This window comes from Akebia trifoliata, chromosome 3 (genome assembly GCF_017979445.1).
Source record: "Akebia trifoliata isolate Shusen 1 chromosome 3, ASM1797944v1, whole genome shotgun sequence".
Lineage (NCBI taxonomy): Eukaryota > Viridiplantae > Streptophyta > Magnoliopsida > Ranunculales > Lardizabalaceae > Akebia > Akebia trifoliata.
Window position 1 is genome coordinate 39620307 of NC_141377.1, and position 19895 is coordinate 39640201.

The 19895-nt window shown below is 36.4% G+C and overlaps 2 protein-coding genes across 4 annotated transcripts; both read left to right on the forward strand.

Moving 5' to 3' along the window:
- Positions 1 to 689: 689 nt before the first annotated feature.
- Positions 690 to 13490, forward strand: LOC147406889 (serine hydroxymethyltransferase, mitochondrial-like). The gene is made up of 16 exons (XM_086435227.1): positions 690 to 869; positions 1003 to 1053; positions 1186 to 1272; positions 1521 to 1642; positions 1819 to 1895; positions 2405 to 2529; positions 3098 to 3190; positions 7652 to 7744; positions 9104 to 9301; positions 9497 to 9601; positions 10110 to 10175; positions 10315 to 10392; positions 10526 to 10637; positions 10751 to 10861; positions 10973 to 11144; positions 13262 to 13490. The coding sequence occupies exons 1-15, from the start codon at positions 780 to 782 to the stop codon at positions 11119 to 11121; spliced, it is 1557 nt and encodes a 518-aa protein (XP_086291353.1). The 5' UTR covers positions 690 to 779; the 3' UTR covers positions 11122 to 11144; positions 13262 to 13490.
- A 1825-nt stretch (positions 13491 to 15315) lies between these two features.
- LOC147406890 (pentatricopeptide repeat-containing protein At1g11290, chloroplastic-like) lies at positions 15316 to 19567 on the forward strand. 3 transcript variants are annotated; one of them, XM_086435232.1, is made up of 3 exons: positions 15316 to 15496; positions 15799 to 18143; positions 19201 to 19567. In XM_086435232.1, the coding sequence occupies exons 1-2, from the start codon at positions 15404 to 15406 to the stop codon at positions 17992 to 17994; spliced, it is 2289 nt and encodes a 762-aa protein (XP_086291358.1). In that variant the 5' UTR covers positions 15316 to 15403; the 3' UTR covers positions 17995 to 18143; positions 19201 to 19567. The 3 variants fall into 3 exon arrangements, with proteins under 3 accessions (XP_086291358.1, XP_086291359.1, XP_086291360.1); XM_086435233.1 differs by lacking the exon at positions 19201 to 19567 and adding an exon at positions 19010 to 19190; XM_086435234.1 differs by lacking the exon at positions 19201 to 19567 and adding an exon at positions 18557 to 18986.
- The last annotated feature ends 328 nt before the right edge of the window (positions 19568 to 19895 follow it).

The window sequence follows — 19895 nt, forward strand, 5'->3', positions numbered from 1 at the left end:
TGTAATTACGTTATTGATGCTTTTATAGATGATATATTGTGTTCGTGAAAGGAATACTTTTTTGTAATAATTTGTAAATGATATTTTTCTATTTTATGTTTAAATAAAGTACTTGCATACAAAGAAAATAGAATACAATCATTAGGCGAATTTTTATTTTTTGTATTATTCATTTATTGAGACCCGTAATCAATAAATACTTGTGATTTTTGGTGGTTTCGATTCCATTAATTTTAAAATCAAAATCCAAACTGAGAAGAATCGGAACTGAAAAAAATATGATGATTCCAGTTACAAAAACCTTACGAACCGAAAGTCCGAACCGGAATTGCCCCCATTGAGACCCTAACTGTAATATCATTGTCGAAATCATATAAATAAATAAAGAAATTTGGAAAGGTTGGTGGGGGTAATGGAAGTTCTCTTATTTAATCGGACTATCTGGCAAACTCAATCGACTATTCTGACGTGACAAGTTTGAAAACCGTAGATCTATGTTCATCGGGATACGTAATGCACTTCCGAATAAAAATGTGTATCTCGAGGAAACCATTTAATCCGAGGAATAAAGATCTACGGTTTTTAAAATTGTAATGTCAGGTAGTCAATTGAGTATGCTACGTGGGGTAGTCAGTTATCACGACTCTTATTTATTTATCAAAGCATGACGAGTGGGAGTGGGAGAAAAAGAGAAATTTCAGCGCATTTTTTCCCTTTTAACCACCAACCCACAGAAACAGAGAGAGAGAGAGAGAGAGAGAGAGGTGGGCGAGGGAGAGATGACGATGGCAATGGCGCTTCGCAGGCTCTCTTCTTCCATGAAGAAACCTACTGGAACTCTCTTTAATGGAGGTTCTCTCTATCACATGGTTTGCGTTTCTCACACACTCTCAGATCCACCTTTCTTACTGTAACGAAAAACCAGATCTCCAAATGCCTCTTCAATGAGATTTCTTCTTCTAAAGATTTCGTTTTTTTTTTTTTTTTTGTTTCTATTTTCAGTCTTCTTTGCCGAACGAAGTTGTTTACGATAAGGAGAAAAATCGTGCCAATGTAAGCCAATTGTTTTTTGTTTTTCCGTATCTGATTTCTGAAATTTGTCGATGTTTGTGATTCATAGGTTTTTCTTATTAGATTTTATGATCTTTTTTATTTGGAATCTTACGTGAAAAAACTGGATTTCAGTGGACAAATCAATTAAATGCTCCACTTGAGGTCGTCGATCCGGAGATTGCCAATATTATTGAACTCGAGAAATCAAGGCAATGGAAGGTAATCTCTCATAATTCAGATTTCGTGTAGATTTTGATCTATTTGAGTGATCAGATTCTGAAAATCGTTGTGAATTGTGATTGCTCTTGTAAACTTCAATTACTTATCTATGGATTTACATTTTGAATATCTTTAGTTTGAGATTTTCAATTTGATTCTATTCTGTTTTTTATGGATCTTAAGTTGAAGTTTAGTTTAAAAGGCGCAATTTGTTTTTACTATTGGGAGCTCGTTTTGTGATTTTAAAGGGACTTGAACTCATACCTTCGGAGAATTTCACTTCTTTATCGGTGATGCAAGCTGTTGGATCTGTCATGACTAATAAATATAGCGAAGGATATCCGGGTGCTAGATACTATGGAGGAAACGAGTACGAACCCACCCTTTTTTTTACGTTCATTTTAATACGTCTTATGGTTGATTTAATGCAGAGTGACTCCCTAATGTTTTTTTACTCACTCATAAAGGTCATCCTTCCCTTCTCTTTGTTTTTGAATTTCGTGGCTAAAATTCCGATACAAAACCATGGGACTTTCATTCTTCCAGGTACATTGACATGGCAGAATCCTTATGTCAGAAGCGTGCTTTGGAAGCTTTTCGGTTGGATCCTGCAAAATGGGGAGGTAAAGAAATATGATATATTGATATATGTTCTTTTGTGGGTTGATTTTCTTCTTCATTCTTTGTTCTTGTTCTTTTGGAGGTGAGGGGCTTTTGCTGAAAATATGTCCACAAGTTCAATTAAGACAGTCAGGATTTTCCTCCCCTTTTGAAGTTTTGCTGAAATATGGTCCAACCCATTAGCTTGTTAGTTAATTATACTTGGCATATCAATGTATATACTTGGTAATTAAATCTGAATGCTTAAGAATTTTTGAAATATAATATTTCTGGAGATTCAAAGGGTGAAAACAAAGAAGTTAAAAGGTATAATGTGTACAGTTGCATGATATTGAGTAAATCTTTGGCATTTTTTTAAAAAATAAATGGGGTCTCATTTCTAATTTTGGAGTTATTTATTTTTTAGCCATATAGAAAGAGTTGGTTTTCTAGTTTTCTTTTTCTTTTTTTTTTTGTATCAATTTTAATCCACCCCATTTGATAGGAGTGTAATTAATCTGATTTCTTGCAGTGAATGTGCAGTCGCTGTCTGGATCTCCTTCTAATTTTCAAGTTTACACTGCACTGTTGAAACCTCATGAGAGAATCATGGCGCTTGATCTTCCTCATGGTGGGCATCTTTCACATGGATATCAGGTGCTTACAATTTTCCTTGGTCAAAATTATTGCTGCTAAATTGACTGCTGCCTTCTGCTTATCGATAACTGACCAAGACCGATTCATCTTATGCTACATATGGCATAACTGTTCTTGTACCGCCATTTGTAGCTTGGAAAATTCAGTCCTCTGGGATTTCATGGTTTTATAAAATTAAGTATTTTGTGTACTTTGGTAATATCCCATCAGTAATGGTAAGTATCAACTAGTTTGAAAGTCCTTATTTTTCCCATTATATTTTACTTTCCATATTTATACTCAAAACGCCCTGTCTTGAAAAAGTTATCAAGCTACCCCATTGGTAATGCTTCTAGTGCATCTTTTTAAAGTTGTGACACCAAGGAAATCAAAAATTGATGGCGAGGACTGAATGGTAGCCATGAAATGATTGTAAATCATAGAAGGTTGATTATCTTGTCTTTTGTTTTCCTGCTGCTTTCAATTTGGATGTGGGAACTGGTTTCAAGGATTGATTTCCACAATATTGACTCTTCCTACTCCTGGACTAAAATGTTGTAGGATTCATCATTTCTTTGTTGTTGTGCAGACTGACACCAAGAAAATATCTGCTGTTTCTATATTTTTTGAGACAATGCCATATAGATTGGATGAGAGCACCGGTTACATTGATTATGACCAGGTACTGTTTCATTCTATTCTTTTGGTGGTTCTTCCAGTTAACTATAATATTGTTAAATGATAGTAAGTAAGATCAAGTTTTATTGATAAAAAAGAAGTAAGGTCAAGTTTTTCTATGATCATGGATATCGAGAAGTAAAAGAATCATTTAAGGAGAAGGAAGTGTAAGCCAAACTGTATAACATTCTTGAGATAATGTCAGAAAAAAAAACCACATCATAATTTGATTATGAGAGCTAGAGAACCCGTTAAAATTATTTTGTAATTTATAGTTTTTGCAGTTTCTAGAATGTGATACTATTTTGAAAAGAAATTATAAGCTAACACATGTGACATTCATTTCTCCTTGCCTTTGTTCAGCTAGGATTACCTCCTGGAGGTGTCTCTTCTTCCTCCATTTGACATTTGACTAGCCTCACTGGCCCTATCAGTTGATGGGATGCAGTGAATCAAATGAACAGCAGCTGCCTGGTTTCGAGCTAGCTAAGGCCCCCTCTAGGGTTGAGGTGGCTTCTTGAGAACTGGGGCAATGTTCAACTTATCTTTGGCACTGTTTGTTTTCTTCATTGTGGCATACCTTTTTTGATGGCCATGCTACATCAGGTCCTGTGTGCGATTCTTGAGTGCCAACTATTATTAGTTCTGTGGACATAAACCCTGTGATATTGAGAGTTCCCCTTTAGCATGCGAAGGTGATATTGGTGCCACCACTAGAGATAGGGCTTGTCTTGGTCGCATAGCTGTCCTTTGTCTTGCTCAGTCCACGTGCTTGCTTCTCAGTTGAACTTTTTTCCTGGATGATTTTCCTTCCCCTTTTCTTGGCTTTGGACGCCGTCTTCTAGTTTAGGGCATTTTTATCCTTTTATAACTATGTCTTCAAGTTGATTGGGGCTACTACTCTTCACTAGGGACTATTACAAAAGAGATTCAAGGGGAAGGACATTCCTAAAGGCTAATATGGCTGTCTTATCATCGCAGTTTTCAATTGTTATGGTTTGCCTCCTTGTACCAAAAAGTGAAATTTCACACCATCTTTCCATCTTCACGTATGGGTTGACAACGAATCAATATCCACACTTCGCCGATTACATATATTTTGAACCATAAAGATTGTGTTCAGGTCGTCACAGATTCATAGTGTCCCGGGTGAAAATTTTTAAAACCAGCTTAAGACTTCTCCTTCAAGGCTGGAAGGGAACAAATGACATAATAGCGAGTCATTATTCTCCAATAGTGTTAACATCTGTGTATTGGAACATATGCTCTATGGGATTCTTCGCTCTAGTGCAGATGATGAATCTAGGGGGCATAAGCTTTCGAGGTGGTTTCTACATCAAGATTTCTGAGGCGATGGGCGAGTATTTTACATGGTGCATGGTAGTAGGGGTCAATTGACTTTCCTTTCACCAAAGTTGTTAGGCTCTCATTCTCCTTCTGGGTTATGGCTCTAACATCCTCCATAATGAGAGTCATCTGCTCCTTGCCACTTATGCCTGAAGTTTCCTCCTAACTGATCTCCAACGCCTTAGGTACCTAAGTGAGTCTCTTTTGGACCTTCTCAACCTGTTGGCGGAGATTGAGGTTCTCCTGCGTCATCTCTTTGAGATGGCTCAAGTTCCGTTTTGTTGTTTAGCCATCTATCTCATCTGGTCCATCCATTGTTGGAATATTTGAATTTGCGGAAGTGGTTTGCAGTAATCTTTCCATATGCTTCGCACATCTTGCTATAATGTTTGTCATAGACCTTACAATTCACACCATCTCAAACTTCTTAAATCGAATAGTGTCCCTCAGATGACGCCAAATGCCCTGGTCTATGTGCAAGCTACCATTGCCAAGGTCGTCTTCTCTATATCTCATACTAGTATGCTACTTACCAATTGCACTCTAAACCCCAAGTTCCGTCACGCGCATAGCAAGAAGTATACACATAAGTACCTTCAATTTCTCTTGACTTGTCCTCTCTTCAACGGAGAGATTGGCTCCTTATTTATAACTTTTCCAAGGGAAATTCTTGCCCCTGATTTCAAGGGACAGTATTTGCATGTTTCCTTTGTGGAATCGTTCCAATTAAATATTCTTTAGGTCTATGCCAAATCCCTTCTCTTTTTGGGTCTAGGACATTTACCTTGCCTTTGTTGATTTTTATTCTATGTTTTTGTTTGAGAAGTTCGCATGAACTAGGAATCCCAGTCTAGGTGAGATTTATCCTGAAAATTTAGGAAAAAAGAGATCGGTTTGGTTGATTTGTTAGAAAAAGAGAGGTTTGATGTTCACCACCCCTAGGTAACACACGACACTTAGTGGTGAAATGACAGTTTTTTATCCCACACTTGGCTATTAAGAGGGACAAACTTCCTTTAGCTTTTGCAACCACTCAATGAACAAAAATAATTTCTATTCTTTTAGATACCTAAGTCACCATTCCAAATGTCCTCCCCAAATCTAACTTGGGCCAACCCCAACTTTTTGTCTAATCTTGTACACCAATCATGCCCCCCTTAGGAAACGTCTTCCATGTCAGATCTTACTACTCTTTGTACATCCTAGATAATAGCGTAGCTCATGGGAGTACCACACAATGATATAACCAAAATCAACACTTGTCTCCCACTTTTTTTTCCTTTTTAGTAATTGCGCTCTTCTACAATTTATGGTACATGCGTCATCCCTTTGAGGTACAATTATAGAAGTATGTCCTCCCAGTGTTGTTATGGGCGAAAGGCGCAAAGGCCTCCTAGTGCCTGAGGCATAAGGCAAGGTGCATGCCTGAGTAAAATAAGGCACAATAAAATTAAAAAAAAAAATAGTGAAAGGTGGGTTCTAGATATTTTACAATTATAACATGTATAAATGTGAGCTTTTACGAAGAAGTTAAAGTATTCAACACTTCTAGAAGAAGAACGATTAATAGTAAATGAAAAAGTAGAGAGGAATAAGGAGAATAAAAAGAAGGGAAGAAAAAGTAGAAATAGAAGTAAAAGTAGGCCAACAACATGTGTTGTTGCTACGACAGAACAACAACTATGACTATCAGTGGGCGGGTTCTAGTCAGGCTTGGTTAAGCAATAATCAGACCCTAAAAAGGCAGGCTCAACCTTAGACTAGTCTGATACCCTTATCGGGCCTAAGTCAACTAAGTCCTAACGGGTTTGGGATGAGTAAAAATCACCAAATGTAAAATTCAATATTTTTAATTGTAAAAAATTGAACTTTCCAAATAAATTTTATTTTTTATGTAAAAAGTATAAAATCAAATCTGAAATTAGTGTCTTAACTAAATAAATTAATTCATTTTTAATGAGGTGCACGTCTGGTGCTCCTTGTGCCTTGACCGAGGCATAGTCAAGGCGCGCGCCTTGGTGCGCCTCACTTATACTGCCTCACCTCACATGTATTAAGCGCCTTCAGTCCGGCCAGCCTTGAGGTACGCCTGAGGCACTCGCCTTGACTACACTGGTCCTAACAAACTACTTATGTACATACACTTTGCACATTGGCACATACCACTGATATGAAGAGGAAAAATTCAAGTTTCTTTACCGTGATTTGAAATGATTTTTCTTTCAACAATTTTATTGAAAGAAAAATTCTGTTTTCTTCTGTTCAAATATGATACCTCCGGTTCTATTAAAGCAATTATTCAAACTGATTACAAACAGTGTTGTCAAATGTGGTCGCATATTCACATGTGCTATTTTCAAAGTGAAAATCACATATGTTACAATCGCATACCCCTAAAATGTGCTATCTGTCAATATGCGATTGCATACTATCAAACAGTCAGAAATATGATTGTTGGACACATAATTATTATTATTTTACTTTAAACGTACTTTTCTCTTATAAATACCCCACTTCTACCCCCATACTCATTTTACAACATCTCTTCTACTTTCTAATCTCTTTCTTACTCTCACAACGCCTCCAATTCTTAAATCTCATTGCATTTTCAGATTTTCTACTACATAATACATTCATTTCTCATATAAATATTCTTTACTCTACATTATTACAAACTTCATGTCTCAAGTCACTCTCACTCTCAACTTTCAAGACTTGAAGACAAAGAAAGCTACTAAAAAATCAAGATTTAACTATTCAAATCAAGAATTAAGATTCAACTCAAGTTCAACCTTCAAGAATCAAGATTGATCAAGAATTCAAGATTCAAATTCAAAGAGTTTTTTAGCATTTTTTTCTACATTTCCCCCCCCCCCCTCCTTTTTTTTGTGTGCAACATATGCCATGTGTGAAATCACATATGCGAACAACATGTGCTGGTCACATATGCTATTTAACAACATTGACTATAAATAATCTTAGTGTTCCCTTTTTGCATGTCAGATTGACCACCAGGTTTCTTTCCATTTTTCCCTTTTCTTTTCAGTATCTTTTAATTGTCTAAAAAAAAGTAATCTTAGTAAAATGTTAATTTGTGTTTGGAAATGTTAAATTGCAGTTGGAGAAAAGTGCCACACTATTCAGGCCAAAACTAATAGTTGCTGGTGCGAGTGCTTATGCACGCCTGTATGATTATGCACGTATACGCAAGGTAAACTCCATTAGACTAAGCATTCAACCGCATCATCCATTAAAGTTTTTTTTTAAAGGTATAGTTCTGCTCAACTTTTTTGCTTGTTTGTTTATCTATCTAATATTGTTTTTTACTGAATGAAGAAAGTAAAATAAAAATTCACATTGTTTTGACATTGTTCAACAGTTGTAGTAGTAATTCTGGTAATTTGTGATACATGGATGCTTCAACATGCCGCACAACACTTCCCTGATTCTACAATTCACCTCTATATTACCATATTCTCACTGTTGTGTATGTGAAGACCTTTGTGAAGCTCACTTAGTATCAAACGCCTATTGGGTATTTCACCAAACACCTTGTATGCCACACCTTCTAAGACCTTGTTTGATAATGGTAATGAAGGATGACCCAACTAATAGTAGCAAATGCAAAGAAGATAAACAACCACACAAAGAAAAGAGTAAGAACACAATACCCACAACACGAGATCTTACGTGGTTCACCCGAAGGTTATGTTCAACAATAAGACTACTAGTACGCATGCAAGTTTCTTGGAGATCCTAGGTCTTTTATACCTTTGGTCCAAGCAGAACATAGAATTCTTGGGAATTACTTTTGACGATTTTGTGTTTAGATGGAACTCTTTTTGTAATCATTGATGTTGTAGTTTTCTTTTCGTTGCTCTTTTCGAGGCTTTCTCGGCCTCCTTGTATCTTTTTTTTTTGATTCAATATATTGTACTTATAAATAAAAAAAAGTTATGAGCGTTGGAGCTCGATTTCACTATGAATAAAATAGGGAAAATTGATACAAGGAGTCACCTCTATCACTTAACTTCACCTTCTTCTAGATCTCAATCTTTCCAAACCTCTCAACCCCTCCTCTCTTTTCTCTAGAAAAGACTTAGACTTGGAGTTAGACTGGCAACAAAAGAAAATAAAACCCATTTTAAAAGCACCACATAAGTGGGCCACTTGCATAAGTTACAAGCCCAACCTAAATTGCCTTGCTCCGACCAAAAAACACACATACTTGGATCATGCTTAATTGTTTTTGAGCCATACTTCAACACTCACTTCATATTGTAGTATTCGTTGTCTTTTCAAATAACTGTTAACTTATTTGTTTTACCTACAAAACATGTAAATGATCATCTTATTGTAAGGTGCTTCATAACAAAAGGTTTCATTACATTTGGCATGATATAAATACTATAAATTAATGCTTGAAATTAGTAAAAGTTAAATCAAGCAACAATATCCTCATGTCCTAGATGTTTAGAACTGGAGAGTTTTATCCATGGTCCTGTGCATTTGCTTGTAACAGCATATCTTTCCATCAAACTAATAGTAAAAAAATTCATGTATTTGCTAGGTCTGCAACAAGCAGAAAGCTGTCCTGTTGGCAGATATGGCACACATTAGTGGGTTGGTTGCAGCTGGCGTCATCCCATCTCCTTTTGAGTATGCAGATGTAGTAACCACCACAACCCACAAGTCACTTCGTGGGCCACGCGGAGCCATGATCTTCTTCAGAAAAGGAGTGAAAGAGGTTAACAAACAAGGACAAGAGGTGAGCTAAACCATTAAAGTGCCACTTTCTCTTAACCACTTTAGACAGACCTTTTCCACTACAATCACTGTTTCTGGGCATCTTTTGTTTCGGTTATGAATTTGAGACTGCAATGGTTGACGTGTGCCACAAGAAATACTTAAAAAGTAATTTTGTTGCTACGAGAAAAATTAATACTTTCATTCTGTCCTGAAGGTTTTATATGACTATGAAGACAAAATCAATCAGGCCGTCTTTCCTGGGCTTCAAGGTGGTCCACACAATCACACAATTGCTGGCTTAGCAGTTGCATTGAAACAGGTTTGCATATTGGCCCTGTAATGTTCAGCTTCTTTTGGAGATCTATGTTAATGAAGAGATAATTTAATGTGTCATTGCATTTTTTTCTTTTTTCTTTTTTTCTTTTTCATTCTTTTCCTGTATCTGTGCAAAAGACAATTGTTGACCCCAACATCATGTCTGCCTCCATCAATGAGTAAAATCCGACAACGGTTTTCCTCTGAACCAAATGGATTGACTTTTGTAGCGTTAATACTATGCATATAGTTTTGCCGTGTGTACAAAGTCCATTTTTGAAACTGACCTCTGAGATCATTGATAGGCTACCTCGTTTTACTTGCATACACTAATACATGTATGAGCTATCCGTCATTGATGTCCAACATGGTTGGTATCTCAGATAGAGTGTTTTTGTTATGTAGGTTGGTAGCATATCAGCTTAAAATGTTATTATGTAAGAAATGGAAATCATTATGAGTATGCCGTTCTGGAAATTCACCGTTCACTCCTTTCTGACACATGAATGCAGGCTACAACACCAGAATACAAAGCCTATCAAGAGAAAGTCCTCAGTAATTGCTCAAAATTCGCCCAGGTAGACCTTACAGACACGTTAATGATGGAACAATATGCTACTGATGGCATGGATACTTTTTTCTCTTGGTCACACATTTGTAACTAAATCTTCTCTCGTTAATATAAAGGTTAACTTCTGAAGCATACTGGTTTTGCAGACTTTGTTAGAGAAGGGCTATGAGCTTGTTTCAGGTGGAACTGAAAACCATTTAGTTTTGGTGAATCTGAAAAACAAGGTGAGTGGAAACCGTTTCTTCTTTCTATCACTGTTCTTAGATATCTCTGCTTCAGATATTCCTGTCCGGGAAATTTTTGAATCCCATCACTGAAATAAAAACATCACGGTTTCTTGGGATTTTCATTCTACAGGGTATTGATGGCTCAAGAGTTGAGAAGGTGTTGGAAATGGTTCACATTGCTGCCAACAAGAACACTGTTCCTGGGGATGTGTCTGCCATGGTTCCTGGTGGCATCCGGATGGGTAGAGGCTTCATACTTAGATTTCTGATCTGCTCGTACATATTTGATTCTCACTGGGCTAAGAGTTGACTAGTTCGGTTTGAGGAGCTTTCTTTGTCTTTGGTGATGATTCAGGTACCCCAGCCCTCACATCGAGGGGATTTGTTGAGGAGGATTTTGCAAAAGTAGCCGAATTCTTTGACAGTGCTGTGAAGTTGGCTTTGAAGATCAAAGCTGAAACCAAAGGTAATCCATTACTATTTTTAAAGCATACATAGATATCTTTACATACGTATGTTGTACCATTTCATGTGAACTTATGGAACACATGTACATATTTTGGTTTCCATAAATCAGGAACCAAGTTGAAGGACTTCTTGTCCACAATCCAGACTACAGACCACATTCAATCTGAGATTGCAAAGCTCCGCCACGAGGTAGAGGAGTATGCAAAACCATTCCCAACAATTGGGTTTGAGAAAGAAACAATGAAATACAAGGACTAAGGAGAAAAATCTCATTATGCAAGGTATATGGCTTCCGTAACCGTAATATTTGATCTCATCAGATGTATGAACCATCTTTCTTTAACGACAGGCCATAACACGCAGTACTTTATATTCAATTCTCAAACTTTTGGATGCTCTCACATTAGCAATAAATAATCTTTGCAGATGGGTATGATGTATCTATTTATCAACAACTGTATTCTTGGGTTCTTAGATGTAGGGCTGCAACTTGGGTGGGCTAACCCGAACTCAACCCGATTGATGGGTGAGCCTGGGTTGGGTTAAATGGAAAATGAGTTTAGCCTAGGCTAGGAAATCTCAACCCGAATTGAGTTCAGGTTGAGGCTCCGGGCAACCCAACTCAACCCAAACCCAATGCTATATATTTACATATAAATAAGTTTTTTTTTAAAATATTAGTTTTCTCTTCTTAAATATATTTATAAAACTAAGGAAAAACATTTTAATATAAAAATTAATGGATTTGGAGGTTATGTGCAAATTTATTTACTAGTGATTTTGTTTTTTTATATTATATTATTTTTTTAAGATATAAAATAAAATTTATGTGTTGATCAAAATGAAATTAAGCTTGTTCAATGAGCTCAACCTGCCCAAAATTACCTAACTTGGGCTAACCCGAGCTCATCCCTATTTTAGAAGCTCAATCTTGGGTTGAGCTTGAGTTAATGAGCTCTAACCTGATGGTCGGGTTGAGGGTTTACAACTTGGGTTGACCCTCCAACCCGCCCAGGTTGCAGCCCTACTTAGATGTCATCGAGAAAAAATAATTATTTTTCTAAGTGACCAGAAGAAACCCAATTAAGTCATCATCAAAGCCTTATCCCTAGGTATTTGGGTTTTGCTGAGTGATTCATGTTCCTCAACTTGATTATGTCTAAACCCATGTCTTTTGTTTGTTTAAGTGTGTTCATATCTACTTGCACTACCTCAATCCATGTTCTTTTTGGTTTTCTTCTTGCTCTTTTGGTGCTGTGATCAGATCAACTTCCAATCCGCATGACCAAACCATCTCAATTGACTCTCCCTTGATTTATCAACCATCTATTGAGACTACTATTATATTTTCATGAAGGGTTTTTTTTAACATGTGCTCTAAGGGCACACATAAGGTGCATTAAATACACCTTGAAAATTGAATTTCCTACAAAAAATACCCTCAATTTTTTTCTTTTTACCAAACTACCCTTAAAAGCTTATTTCCGAGGTGTATTTAATGTACCTTAACGTGTGCCCTTAGGGTGCATGTTAACAAAACCCTTTCATGAATGCATTAATTTATAATTTTTTTAGTATCCCCACTCATACATCTCAGAATCCTCATCTTTCATACACCCAATCTATGAACATTTTGTTTCTTGATTGCCCAAATATCATCTCTATAACTTATACCAGGTGTTCCAACTTCAGCTTAACTATAAAGAAAGGTTCTCTCTATATATCATACCAGGTGTTCTGCCATCTTACTAAATTTTATTTTATATTATATTTTACTTTATTATGGAGATACATTGCTCAGATAGCACTCTAGAAGCACACCTCCACTTTAACCATCCAGCTTTAATTTTAAGTATAACATCCTCGTCAATCTCTCCATCTTTGTGGATGTTAGAACCATGGTAATTAAAATGGTCGTTTTTTGGGTATTTTTCGTGTATTTATTGAAGTTGCACTCTGCATTTTCTATCTTGTTTCTACTTATTCTGAAGCCCTTATATTGCAAAGCGGTTCTCCAAAGTAATGATTTTGTGATCCTTTCCAATCACATCAACTAATATGAGTTAATATTTGTTGGTGAGACTAGAGGAGGTCAACACACAACTGTACTTTTATGCTGGTCTGCTTTAGAGTCCAAGGACTTTAAAATAAAGCATCAGCAATCAAGTGGAAATTATAATCCCTTTGTAGTTTGTTTAATTGCTAGAATGTATGTTTTCATGAAATGCTATCAAATATGGTGTTCTTTCTTAAAATGACTGCATTTTAAGTTTTCCTAATTTTATATGGTAAAATAATATTTGGATTTCTGTTGCTTTGCATCATATATTTTGAATGATTTTGTTGCCTTCATTGTTTTCTCTTTGTTTGCAATAATTTGATAGTTTGTGTGGAACAGGCAGTAAAATAGTGGCTTGAAGTTCCGAGTAAATGGATACGAAGCCTTACGATAGAGAACATGTGTTTATCAAAGATGAAAATGTTGTATATCTTACAATTTCTAAATCAACCAAAACCTTTGGTTTAAATCTTTATAATCCAAGTGCTTATATGTAAATTAAGTGATTATCTGCAAAATAAAGCTCTGAATAAACTGTTAATTGATGTTGGGATTGTGATTTTGTCAATTCTGCGTGTGATTGTTGACATTCCTCAGCTTCTTTGTTCCAAAATCATCTAGGATAACTCTTATAACTTAAAGAGAGATTCTATTGGCACACCAATTTAGCTAATGCCACTCCAATTCAAATGTAAATCACCCAAGTTATCACACATCTTGGGGTGGTGTTATTGAAAATTGGTGTGGCAATAGAAGCGCTCGACCAAAAATCAGCCATGTGATCTCTCATAAACTTTCCTTTTTGACTGTATAAAAAGATCATATAGACATCAATGATCAACATGATTTTAATATTCTGGATTCGAGATCTTATGCTTCAGGTTTTTTTTTTTTCTTTCTCGTTTGGACATCTATAGTAAAAAAGCCATTTCAGTATTGTTCATGGCAGACAAAATGTAATATTGAGATTGAAAACCGTGGAGTGATAAAGTGGGGTAAAATTGTTTTTGCTTAGCAAACAAGGGATTAATGGTTAATGAGGTGAAAGTGGGTTCAAGGGGAGTTGAACCTGGGTCATGGGATCAACTCTCCTCAAGCCTTCACCACTTGGCTATGTGGCACATACAAAACTTAGCTATGGAAGCATACCATAGCTCGTGCACGAACACAAAGCTGAGCTGCTCTTATTTTAGAGCTAAGTGCCTATTTGTTAGCTGAAACTTTGTGGGAAAATCAATTTCAAAGGGACTAAAAAAGAGAGCTGCTATTGGTACCCCAATTTGTACTTATTACATCCCATTTTCTAAAAATTTTCACATCCCAGTTAAGATTAAAACACACACTCAAACATTAAAAAGTTGGAAAATGCTGAAATGACAAAAAGTATTTACTAAGATTCTCACAAGTCTGACGTGGGATGTGCACATAATCATAGATGTGTTTTCTCGCGATATGAGTAAAAACCATCTATGGTTATGTATGCGTGTCCATGTCAGACTTTTGAGAATCACAATAAATCTTGTGTCACCCTAGCACGACTGAGAAAAGTTTTGGCTCAAATCATTAGGTCTTCACTTTAATTGCTCAATTGGCAATTTTATTGGATAAGTATTGGCTGTTGGAGAGTACTCACGCTCACGCTCACGCTAACTAGTCTCGCAACATTATAACACTCGTTCAAACAATTTCAGTAGTTGTTTATGGTTATGATTATGATTTGCTTCATATAAAATTTAAAAAAGAAAAAAAATCTAGAAAAAGAAATGAGAGAAATTCTATTGGCACCCCAACTTTTACTTATTCTCAATCATTACTTATTTTCTTTACTTTTAATTGGGATGTAATAAGTAACAGTTGGAGTGCCAATAGCAACTCTAATAAACAGGAAATTTGAAATGTTTGGTTTCCAAAAAAATTGATTTGTTACGAGAAATTTTTTTCTTACCGTCTTCCACTTGTTAGCATGGTTTTAAAATATGCTAGATATCGAGTCTTCTCGGATGAATTTTTTTTGATATGTTTGAGATGTCTTGTTCAAAAATTTGAAAAATGTATGTGAACTATTAAATTTCATTAGAAAAATTGGCTTGTCTGCCCTTCTCATTTATGCTTGATACCAAAATGACTCGGGTGACATGTCTCGGTCTCGGACGAGTTTTGAAACCATGAGTTGTTAGGCCGTGGGATGAGAAATTTGAGCTCAACTGTCGCGTGTGATCAAGCCGCCCTTTAGTAGTAATTAAAATTTAGCATCAATTGAGGTTTTTACATTCGAACAACAAGCGGTTTACCTAAAAAAAAAGTAAAAAGTCAAAAAATAAAAGTTAAAGATGAATCAATCAACAAATTCCTTTCCGTTCACAATTTTATCCAAGAAGATAACAGAAGATAACGTCATAACAGATAAAATATAGAAACCAACCAAACAAAACCCACAATTTAACTTTCTCTTTCTCTCTCTCTCTCCCTCCCCCTCTCTTCATGGCGTCTCTTCCTTCTGTTGCAGTAAGTGGTACTCTGAAGCTCGAACCTGAATTCAGAAAAACCACCCCAAATTCTTTTTCCACAGAAAAGGTAATCCAACTTTATTTGAACTCAATTCAATTTGATTCTAATAACAACCAAAATACTTATGTTCTTGGTCTAAATTCTGAAGGTTTTTGAAGCTTATGATATTTAAATTACAACTATGAATTAAGGATTTTTTTTAATCACATAATCATTTAATGGGATCCAATTGAGTTTCATTACCTATATGTTAGAATTTTTCTGTAATTTGAATCTCTCTCATTCTTCTGTATTAATGGGTTCTTCTTATATAATTGCTTCTATAGTTCCATCATCACTAATTCTGTGTATTTTATATCAAATATCAGAGTGCAAGCATCTCCTATCAGAGAAGTTTTACTGCCACACCATCAGATAGAAATTTGGATCCAAGATGTTTGGACTTCCGAGAAGCGCTTTCTATCCTAAACGAAGGCAACAAGTTCGAATCAGCCTTTTATGTTCCCCTCTTACAACAATGTATAGCCAAGAATTCAGTCTCAGAAGCTCAAATAATTCACTCTTGTATTATAAAAACAGGAACCCACCAAGACTTGTTTCTTATGACTTCCCTCGTCAACGTTTATGCAAAATGTGGGGTAATGGATTATGCCCGAAAGATTTTCGACAAATTGCCTCGAAGAAATGTTGTCTCCTGGACCGCTCTGATGACGGGTTATGTTTACAATTCGCAGCCAGAGCTCGCTATCCAAGTTTTCCAAGAAATGTTGGAATGCGGGGCTTACCCGACAAACTACACATTGGGAGCTGTTTTAAGTGCGTGTTCTTCTATGTACACTATCAAATTAGGGAAGCAAATCCATGGGTATATTATTAAGTACAAGATTGAATCCGATACTAGCATAGGGAATGCCCTTTGTAGCTTATATTCAAAATGTGGTGGTTTTGAGTCTGCATTGAAAGCCTTTCGGAGGATCCCGGAGAAGAACGTGATCTCGTGGACTACGGCCATATCTGCTTGTGGTGATAATAGTGATGCTAAGATGGGTTTGAGATTGTTTGTAGAGATGCTTTCACACCACGCGGAACCAAATGAGTTCACTCTGACTAGTGTCTTGAGCTTGTGTTGTGTAATGCAGGCTTTGGATTTTGGAGAGCAGGTTCACTCCTTCAGTGTTAAATTTGGATGTGAGTCCAACCTACCCATTAAAAATTCTATTATGTATTTGTATCTGAAATCCGGAAAAATTGAAGAGGCACGGAGATTGTTTGATGGAATGGAAACCATTAGTTTGGTTACGTGGAATGCTATGATTGCGGGCTATGCCCAGATGATAGTTCATGCAAAGGATGATCTTGTGGCTCGCCATAGTGGAACAGAGGCACTTAACATCTATCTCAAATTGAACCGGTCAAGCATGAAACCGGATCTCTTCACCTTCTCAAGCGTCTTAACCGTGTGTAGTAGTCTAGTGGCGTTAGAACAAGGTGAACAAATCCATGCCCAAACCATTAAAACAGGATATTTGTCAGATGTTGTTGTCGGAAGTGCATTGGTCAATATGTATAACAAATGTGGAAGCATTGAGAGATCAATCAAAGCCTTTGTGGAGATGCCCACGAGAACATTAATATCTTGGACATCAATGATCACGGGTTTTTCTCAACATGGTCGATCTCAACAAGCGTTGCAGTTGTTTGAAGATATGAGATTGGCAGGAGTTAGGCCAAACAAGATTACCTTCGTGGGTGTTCTTTCAGCTTGTAGCCATGCCGGCATGGTTGATGAAGCAATGAGTTATTTTAAGATGATGAAGAACGAGTATAAGATCAAGCCAGTGATGGACCATTTTGCGTGTTTGATCGATATGTTTGTGAGGTTAGGCCAGTTAGATAAAGCTTTTGATTTTATCAAGAAAATGGATTACGAGCCGAATGAGTTTATATGGTCGATCTTGATTGCTGGTTGTAGAAGCCATGGGAACATGGACTTGGGGTTTTATGCCGCTGAGCGGTTACTTGAACTAAAGCCTAGAGACACGGAGACTTATGTAATGTTGCTGAACATGTATCTCTCGGCTGGGAGATGGAAGGATGTATCAAGGGTGAGGAAACTAATGAGAGATGAGAATATTGGACGATTGAAGGATTGGAGCTCTATTAGCATTAAAGAAAAGGTTTTTTCCTTCAAACCCGATGACAGATCACACCCTCAAAGTACAGAGATGTACACATTGTTGGAGGACTTGATTGACAAAGCAAAGAATTTGGGTTATGTGTCTCTCAAAAGCTTAGAGATGTCCGACGAGGAGGATAAGGAAGAGACATTTTCTTCTATTGTCCATCACAGCGAAAAGCTGGCTGTTTCTTTCGGTTTGATAAACTTGTCCCGTGGTGCATCTGTACGGATTATCAAGAGTATTAGTATGTGTAGGGATTGCCATAGTTTAATTAAGTTCATCTCAATATTGACTGGAAGGGAAATTATCATTCGAGATAGTAAGCGACTTCACCAGTTCAATAATGGGCATTGTTCTTGTGGAGATTTCGGTAGTCTTCTTTGACATTGGGGATTTCTGTTATTTTCTTTCAATTTTGGCTCCATGAGATTGGATTTGGAACCTTAACACTAGGTCCCTCCAACCACTAATGCGTCGAGAAAATTGTATTGGACCACTTTCTGCAGACAATCCTTCAGTATCTAAAAGATCAGGTAACTTGTTTTAGAAATTGAGATTGATTATTTCAAAATTCAATCATGTCTTGAAGCTAAAAAGGTGCTGACTTCACTAGCTAAAAAAAGAGTGCTTTTTGAATTCCTTTGACGATTGGTCACTCTTTATTCCTGATGTAGCTTGTGTATAATTTTCTTATATAAAATTATTAATCACCCAAAAGTAAATGAACTGTTTGGAGTATTGAAGGTTATATTGGCTTGAAGATATAAAATATTTTTCAATTTAATGAAAGCATCAAAATTGGAATTAGTAACAATCATGCAAGTCTTAAATGGACTTCTTGAATTATTGTAGATTCTATTCTGCATGGATAAACTGGTTTAAGTGTGCAATTAATGGATTTTTATTCCCGACCACTGTCGATGTTGTTTCTTGTTGTTGTTTGTAGATCAATTAGATTTTCTAGAAAGCAAATAGTTTCTCAAAGTCATCATATTTTATGGAAGTCCAAAGTAGATCACAGATACCTTCCATTGAGTGGAGTGGATTTTGGTGGGATCTAGAGAGTTTCCAAAGAAGGTTAGTTTTAGTTAAAATTGTGGTTTAGGGCTGTCGTGCAGTTTACACTCGCTTCCGATATGTGCAGCCAATATAATGTCAGAACTTAAAAAAGGGTCTAAATGGATTGTTGACAATGATAAACTTATAGATTCACATCAAATGTTGAACTCCCTTTTAAATTGATTGATGCTTAATTTAATTGACGATCTCTCCCTTAATATGGTATCAGCATCCTTTATCTCCTTATAGAGCATAGTTTTCTTCTATGTATTTATCTCTTATCTTTGTACCTAATTTTGATGGTTGTGATCTTGCACATGGATTCATGCAATCTTATCAGATATCTTGTTTACTTTATAAATACAACACCTGAAACCCTACAAAGGATGTGTTCGATTCTTATTCAATCTCGAAACACTTCATGGTATTAGAGCATTCAATCAGAAGATGAGCCCATTTCACCCCTATTATTGCTTAGACTCCCCTTTCTTTCCTTTCTGTTTTCTCACCACTTCACAATAATCTTTACAGTCTGGAGATCACCCTGCTTCATGGAGATTAAGGGGATTACTCAGCTTCATAGTGAACTTCACAAATATTTCGTGTCATCGCACTGTCTTCTGGTTGACCCTGCTTCAAAGTGAACTTCATAGAGATTTCAAGGATTCCCCCACTTTCTAGTGATTTTGGGGATCACCCTGACATAGGCATCATCCGACTGAAACTTAATGGGAGAATTCGGTGATGGATTACCTTTTTCATCATCCAAGCAAAACTTCTTTGGGTACCATCTATTATCAAAACATGTTGATTCAATAGAAGATTTGCATCCACTTCATGGAAGAGTTTGCTGCAAATCATCCATGGTTCTTGATTATTTATTTATTTTTAGTATCTATGTGAAGAGTTTGTAATAAGGGTGAAACTTGGTTTGGGTTGGTTCGGTTTAAAGCAAAATCATAACCAAACTGACCAAGGTCGGTTCTATTATATGTGAACCAGAACCGAACCAACCCAAACCAACTTTAATTCGGTTTGATTCGGTTCCATGGGTTAGAAATACTAACCTCTTTCTCAAAGATGCTTAAGAATTGGGCGAACCTTATCGTATACAAACGGCAATCCTGTCCAACCATTCTTCCCACTCTCTGGTCCAAACATCGGATGAGTACTATAATCAGTAAAAAATCGAAACATGAATCTAACCAAATTCTTCAATTTCAAAA